The 7,673-nt window shown below is 50.1% G+C and overlaps 1 protein-coding gene across 1 annotated transcript; it reads left to right on the forward strand.

Moving 5' to 3' along the window:
• The first annotated feature begins 1,975 nt into the window (after positions 1-1,975).
• Positions 1,976-7,405, forward strand: Psmc3 (proteasome 26S subunit, ATPase 3). Its single transcript, XM_021192277.2, has 12 exons — positions 1,976-2,282; positions 2,540-2,623; positions 2,965-3,090; positions 3,510-3,614; positions 3,702-3,764; positions 3,973-4,110; positions 4,819-4,962; positions 5,073-5,221; positions 5,917-6,013; positions 6,141-6,286; positions 7,014-7,095; positions 7,224-7,405. The coding sequence occupies exons 1-12, from the start codon at positions 2,199-2,201 to the stop codon at positions 7,332-7,334; spliced, it is 1,329 nt and encodes a 442-aa protein (XP_021047936.1). The 5' UTR covers positions 1,976-2,198; the 3' UTR covers positions 7,335-7,405.
• The last annotated feature ends 268 nt before the right edge of the window (positions 7,406-7,673 follow it).

Here is a 7,673-nt window from a genome sequence, read left to right on the forward strand (position 1 = left end):
AGTTCCAGGACAGCCAGGGCTACACAGAGAAACCCTGTCTCGGAAAACCAAAAAAAAAAAAAAAAAAAGAAAGAAAGAAAAAAAGAATTACATTCATAATGTCCAGTCCATTTGTATTTGGCAAACTTGAAGAAAGTACCCCACTCTTTATCCTATCTTGTTGAGTACAAAGTTCTGTACCTAATTCACTTGCATGTATTAACCTAAAAACATCTTCTCAGACCTAAAATCATTTTCTTAAACAGTTCACAACTTAAGCTTAATGTGAAACTACATCTATGTAGTCTTCAACCCCATCAGAGACCGGAGTAAACAGGAAGTAGAGAGTAAGCAGTTTCTAAGACCAGAGCAATGACACAAACCGCTGGCTGCCTTGTCGTCGCCCAAGATTCCTCTGCAGTGGTGTGGTATCTATCTTCAGCCTACAGGTCCAGAATATCTGACACACTTTTTTTGTGAAGTGGGAATTATGAAGGACTGGCCTACCTTTTCTTGGAAACATCTGGCAGTTGACTTCCTCTGTGTCCCACTGTCCATGGTTTAGACAGCATGCTGTCAACAACTGAAGCAAGGGCAGTTTTTTGCCCAGTAGCTAGCTTTGCCACATATGAATCAAACTCCATATGGAAGGTCTTCAATGCCCATCATCTTTTTGAAATAATATTCAGGTAATTCCAGGAGCTGATGCATCTCAATGTCATAAAAAAAAACCTTGTTATTAAGACATCTTAAATGCTATATTCTATAGATCTCTGAAGTGTTTGAAGACCACCTATCGACCTAGAGTATGTCTGAATAGGCAAGGATTGCTGATTTCTAGCTATTTACTATCCGTGTAACTTGGAAAACATCTATAGACTAAATAAAACTTATTTCTGTAATTAACTAAACTAGTATCTAACATGACCATAAGTGTGACTATTTATGGGTAACTAATTACTAACTTGCCTTTCAAATTATCCTAAACAATTTGTAATAGCAGCTTTCAAGGACTAGAACTTGGGCTGCAGAGATGGCTCAGTGGGTAAGAGCCACTGACTGCTTTTCTGAAAGTCCCAAGCAATCACATGGTGGCTCAAACCACCCATAATGAGATCTGATGCCCTCTTCTGGTGCATCTGAAGATCGCTACAGTGATCCCTATGTGGAGAGTTGGATCTGCATTAATATTAGTAGAAGCAGTGTTTTATTTGGGTTTTGTTAGGCTATTTTTGTTTAAGACTCACACTGTGGCCAGAATAGCTAGAAATACACTATGTAGCACAGGGTGGCCTTAATATGCAGCAATCCTTCTGCTTCATCTTTGCAGTGGCTCAGTGTCTGTGATGACAGGCACGTGCCATTAAACTTAGCAGTTTCTTTTCAATCTCTCTCTCTCTCCTGTTTCTCTCTCTTCTGTCTCTCTGTCCCCCCTCCCCCCCTTTTTTATTTGGTTTTTCGAGACAGGGTTTCTCTGTGTAGCCCTGGCTGTCCTGGAACTCACTTTGTAGACCAGGCTGGCCTCGAGCTCAGAAATCCGCCTGCCTCTGCCTCTGCCTCTGCCTCCCAAGTGCTGGGATTAAAGGCGTGTGCCACCACGCCCGAGTTTTTTTTGTGTTTTTGTTTTTTTTTTTGTTTTTTGTTTTGTTTATTTGTTTTTTTGAGACGAGTTTCTTTGTGTAGCCTTAGCTTTCCTGGACTCACTTTATACACCAGGCTAACCTTAAACTCAGAGATCCGCCTGCCCCTGCCTCCGGAGTGCTGGGACTAAACGCATGCGCCACCACACTCGACATTTTGCAAATCCGTGAATCCCAAGTTTACCCGGGTCCTTAGATTGAACCTGCACCTGTGCAAACTCCTTTTCAGTTATCCGCCAGGCTAAAAACTGCATTTCCCGAAAGACTCCGCGGCTCCCTCCCGTCTCCCGCCTCTTCCGGTTGTGCAGCACGCCCCGCCCCGCCCGCATGCCGGCCAATAGCAGCCCACTCCTCGCTCCCGCACAAACCCGAGCGACCGGCGAGCCACGGGGCGGGCCCTGTAGCCTCGGTTTGGTTCGTGGAGTCCCAGCGGCAGATTCGCTCGGCGACGCGGACAGAGCCCGTTCTGTCACGTCAGGAACCGCGGGTGAAGTTCTCCACGGGTGGAGAGAAGACGTTGAGAAAGGCTGCGCTGGGCTCCCTCAGGGGCTCGTGCGCACTCCCAGTTTCGGCTTCTCCATGCAGGAAATGAATCTGCTGCCGACGCCCGAGAGTCCAGTGACTCGGCAGGAGAAGATGGCGACCGTGTGGGATGAAGCTGAGGTGAGTGTTGGGAGACCTGAGGGGCGTCCCAAAGTTTGGGCTACAGGGTTAGACGTTCTTGGAGGGCGGGAAAGGAGGTGGCTGGAAGTCCAAGTCCGGTCTGGACTGGTCTCAGAGCTTCTTGGGTTGTGGGCAGAATTCTGTCCCGACTTCATCCTGCAGTTGGGATAAGAAAGCAGGCGCTGAGGGGGCTGTGGGACCGTGGGATGGCAGCTCTGAGTTACAGTAAATAAGTACTTCTTCCCTTCTTTAAACAGCAAGATGGCATTGGGGAAGAGGTGCTCAAGATGTCCACAGAAGAAATCGTCCAGCGCACACGGCTGTTAGACAGCGAGATCAAGGTGGGCTCCTGGCTCCGGGACAGGCAGCAGAGTTCTCAGATCTCCATTTTACAGACGAGGAGCCCGAGGCTCAGAGAGGGAAGGAAGCGTTCACACACGCACCCATGGAAAATAGCCCTATCCCACAGCCGCTTCGTTCAGGAGGATTTCACACTGGCCTCTTGTCCTGACCACACTGGCCTCTTGTCCTGACCTCTGCCGTTTGGATATGTACAGGCTGGGCCTTCAGAAAGCCCGAGCTCTGGTCGGCTGGGTCTCCCGGCTAACCTGGACCTCATCTATTATAGGGCTGTGATGAGTGCAGGCCGAATCAGGGTTGAACATGTTTTCTTTTATCCCAGATCATGAAGAGTGAAGTATTGCGAGTCACCCACGAACTCCAAGCCATGAAAGACAAAATCAAAGAGAACAGTGAGAAAATCAAAGTGAACAAAACCCTGCCATACCTTGTCTCCAATGTCATTGAGGTGTGTGTGTGGCGGGGGGGGGGGGGGGGGGGGGGGGGGGGGGGGGGGGGGAAGAGGAGGAGGCAGGAGACTTGGACATCTAGGGATGGGGCCCATAGGGTAGAGTGAGTAAAAAGCTTTGTTTGACCTTACACTTCCTGAGACCCACTTCCTAGACATAAGTCTGCAAAGACCTTAAAAGTCACAGGTGTCCGCCATTTGTTTTGTTCCTTCCTGGGACAGATGAACTTTGCAAACAGAAGCAGCACCTTAACAAAGGTGTTATCAGCCCCCTAGCACATGATCTGTGTTTATTAAGCTTAAGGCTAGTCTGAGGAGGGAAGGAAGGCCTGTGGCTTTGTGGGTGTAGGGAACTGTTTGAGCACACACACTACTGGATTCTGGGAAGTTCAGGGGGTTGAGCTTATTTTCTTTCTTAGTTGCTGGACGTTGACCCCAATGACCAGGAGGAGGATGGTGCCAATATTGACCTGGACTCGCAGAGGAAGGGCAAGTGTGCTGTGATCAAAACTTCTACCCGACAGGTAAGGTTGGCTCAGTCACAGCTGGGCAGGGGGCAGCACGGGGGAGTTTCAGTATAGCTACGACTGACTGCCTGTAACTTCCTACAGACGTACTTCCTGCCAGTAATTGGGTTGGTGGATGCAGAAAAGCTGAAGCCAGGAGACCTGGTGGTGAGTGATACCTGCGCCCAGGCGGGGATTCTCCAGTAAGCTGCTCGCACAGGTCACTGTTGCCTCTGAACTGCAGCGACTGTCTGCAGCCTCTTTGATTCTTGCAGTTTGCCAGTGCTGTAGCTCTCTGTTTAGACTACAAATAACTGTCCCCTGGAGCATTAGACAGAGCTGGGACAAACACAAAAGCTCCATGCTCTGTTCTCAGGGTGTGAACAAAGACTCCTATCTGATCCTGGAGACCCTGCCCACTGAATATGACTCTCGGGTGAAGGCCATGGAGGTGGACGAGCGGCCCACGGAGCAGTACAGTGACATTGGGGGCCTGGACAAGCAGATACAGGAGGTACGGGAGGCTATGCCAGCTTTTTTACTTTTTCATCTAGTTGACCAGAGTGTATTCCCTTTCTGTGGGAAGGAAAAAGAAAACAACCAAGACAGAGCAAAGACAGCGTCAGATGTTCGAGCCTGGGGTCCAGAGAGATCGGAGATGGCCCACATAACGGGCCAGAGCAAAAACTCTACTCAGGCTCCTGGTTTTTGCCCCAGTATCTATCTATCTATCTTCCTTCCTTCCTTCCTTCTTTCCTTCCTCCCTTCCTTCCTTCCTTCCTTCCTTCCTTCCTTCCTTCCTTCCTTCCTTCCTTCCCTCCCTCCTTCCTGTGTGTGTGGTGCAAGTGCTTGTGTACGTGCATACATACACAGACAGTGTCAAATACCCTGATCTTTTCTCCACTCTTCCCTATGATACATGGTCCCTCGCTGCACCTGGAACTAGGCTGGCGGTCAGCAGACCCTACTGATCCTCCTGACTCTGACCACAGCACCTGGGTTATGGGCTTGTGTTTTATAGGCCTGGATATTTACATGGTGGGCGCTGGAGATTTGAAGTTAGGTCTTCATGTTTGCACAGCAAACACTCTTATGCTCTGAGCCATGGGACCAGTGCAGAGCAGTTGGGAGAGGAGAGAAGACTGTCCTGCGTTAGAGTAGGGAAGATGCAGTAGGATCCCTCAGGGCATCACTCTCCTCACCCAGGACTTCTTCCTGGCAGCTGGTGGAAGCCATTGTCCTGCCTATGAACCACAAAGAGAAGTTTGAGAACTTGGGTATCCAGCCCCCAAAAGGAGTGCTGATGTATGGGCCGCCTGGTACAGGGAAGACTCTGCTTGCCCGAGCCTGTGCTGCTCAGACCAAGGTGTGTGGGGGTGGGGGGCGAGGAGGAGGTGGGGGTACTTGAAGTTGTATGAAGCAGGCTTGACTCTTTGGGCCTCTTGTGCTTTTGCTTTGATCTGTCCCTTCTCTCAGGCCACCTTCTTGAAGCTGGCAGGCCCTCAGCTGGTGCAGATGTTTATTGGAGATGGTGCCAAGCTGGTCCGTGATGCTTTTGCCCTGGCCAAGGAGAAGGCACCATCTATTATCTTCATAGACGAATTGGATGCCATTGGTACCAAACGGTAAGGATGGATAGGGACTTAAGGGTTCTTGGGGTGAGGGGTGAGCTGGAAGCACAACTCCAAGCTATGCTAAATTCTAGTTCTTTCCCATCCTGTTTCTCCCCCCCCCCCCCCCCCCGGTAGTAACACTTCTATAAATTCTCACAGCTAACACTTTGCTCTCAAAGAAATCTGACCATCTCACGTGTTCTCAAAGTCTGTCATACACTAGTTAAACCATTCCTAGGTCACCCCATTGCTCCTTAGCATAAATACTAGATTTGTGTGGCCCATTCTTCCAGTCTTGCTCTCCCCCACCTCCTGGACTCCCTCCCAGTATCTGATTGGTTTTCAGCTCTTTCCATTCACTGGGTGGTTGCCAGCCATTGTTTATAGACACAAGAACCCTTCCTTGGGATTGGCTGTCTGGGCTCCTGATTCTAGGTATTTCTGAGCAAAATTCTCTGGGATCGTGCAAAACTCAGAGCCACAGCCCTGGCCCTGGCTATTTCTGCCCACTGTTTGTCACTAGCCCAGCACTGATCCCAGAAGTCTCTGCAGCATTGAATGCTGCAGTTAATTATTGGTGAACCTTTCTCTGTACCAGTCCCTGGGCTGGGAGTCTCAAGTTGAGGCAACCATTTCCCTGGACAAGTTGGAATAGCCTGTGCTTATGCCGTGATGTCACTGGCATCTCGGGCTCCTGTGCACCGCAGTTTCGACAGTGAAAAGGCAGGGGACCGAGAGGTGCAGAGGACCATGCTGGAGCTACTGAACCAGCTGGATGGCTTCCAGCCCAACACTCAAGTGAAGGTGAGTACAGGGCTCACCTGCTGTCTCGGGACTGACAGCTCGGGCTCTGCTTTCCCCATTCCCCGGCTACCCTGTTCCTACCGTAACTTGTGCTTATGGGTGGATGTCCTGTTCTTCTGTTCCTTAGGTAATTGCAGCCACTAACAGGGTGGACATTCTGGATCCGGCCCTGCTGCGCTCAGGCCGCCTGGACCGCAAGATTGAATTTCCGATGCCCAATGAGGAGGCCAGGGCCAGGATCATGCAGATCCACTCACGGAAGATGAATGTCAGGTCAGCTACAACAGCTTTTTGAGCCCCCAATTTTCATGACTCCTGTACTATTGTTCCCCAGCTACTGATCCACCCCAACCCCACCCCGTGCATGCACATAGCCTCCATTTCTCCCCCACTGCCTGAGGTAGAGTTTTGTTGGGGCTCAGACCCTCAAAATCACCTGTGTCTCATCCTCCCATTGAAGACACATAGGCCTTCACAGCACAGCCCAGTAGATGGGCACAGTCCAAACATGGCTTAGGAGACTAACCAGGACCAGATGATCTGAACTCAGATCTATACAGTTTTCAGCATGTGACCTAAACCTCCAAAGGCTGTTGTTTTTGAAACTTGAGGATAAGTCATTCCACTTTGAGAATTAGCCACGGTGATGTCTCAGGCACAGTGCCTGGCATGAGGGCAGATGATGGGCAGCACATGCTGGCTGATGCACGGCTTCATCAGCAACCATACTGTCTTTTGTCTATATAACCCCATGTTCCTAGCCTCAGGCAAACTTGCTTCTGGGATCTCAGATGCAGGGTTCTAGAAGGCTGGTGTATCAGTGATCCTGTGAATAGCTTTGTCCAATCTCATTTGTACTGAGAAAAAAAGTCAGTAAAGACTTGCATGCCAGCAGAAAGCATGTCAATTATTGTGTGATGGGTACATAGTAGGACATCTCCCCTTTGCTGTTCCCTCTCCGTGACTAATCAAGCTCTGTGGTGTCTTGTCCTTTTTCCAGTCCTGATGTGAACTATGAAGAGCTGGCTCGGTGCACTGATGACTTCAATGGAGCCCAGTGCAAGGCCGTGTGTGTGGAGGCGGTGAGTGGTCAGGGTGGGTGGGTGGATTGTTTGAAGCCTTGCCCTTTCCCTGGGTGGGTCAGCGACCCATGCTTTTGGAATTTGGAAGTGCAGGGAGGCATTCTAGGTCACATCTGTCCTGGCTGCAGGGTATGATCGCACTGCGCAGGGGAGCCACGGAACTTACTCACGAGGACTACATGGAGGGCATCCTGGAGGTTCAGGCCAAGAAGAAGGCCAACCTACAATACTATGCCTAGGGACACCTCTAGTCTGTCCGCTCGTCTGAGGGCTAAAGTTGATAATAAAAGGTGTTTTCTGTTCCTCGCCACAGTCTTTCTCAGCCTCCGTGGACTCTGGGTGGGAGTGGAATGTATGGAAAAAACCTTTTCCTCGGAAGCTACAGCCTCAAAAATCCTATAGATGACCAGCTGTCTGGGTGAGGCCCATGGCTGGGAGGTGCAGGCACAGCTGTTGCCTGAGTCCTCCCTCCCACAGTCTCCTTATGTCGTCTCTCCACTGTTCATTGCCATCGCTCTGACCTTAGAGTCCAGAGAGAAGAGGCCACTTTGCATTTTGGTATTCTAGTTCTTGTCTTG

Source organism: Mus pahari, chromosome 3 (assembly GCF_900095145.1).
Source record: "Mus pahari chromosome 3, PAHARI_EIJ_v1.1, whole genome shotgun sequence".
NCBI lineage: Eukaryota > Metazoa > Chordata > Mammalia > Rodentia > Muridae > Mus > Mus pahari.

Excerpts from the sequence above, each read along its gene's own strand:
- Psmc3 (XM_021192277.2), top strand. The coding sequence starts at position 2,199 with ATGCAGGAAATGAATCTGCTGCCGACGCCCGAGAGTCCAGTGACTCGG. Across the intron at positions 3,615-3,701 it reads TCAAAACTTCTACCCGACAG|ACGTACTTCCTGCCAGTAAT; the intron begins GTAAGGTTGGCT and ends AACTTCCTACAG. Across the intron at positions 3,765-3,972 it reads TGAAGCCAGGAGACCTGGTG|GGTGTGAACAAAGACTCCTA; the intron begins GTGAGTGATACC and ends CTCTGTTCTCAG.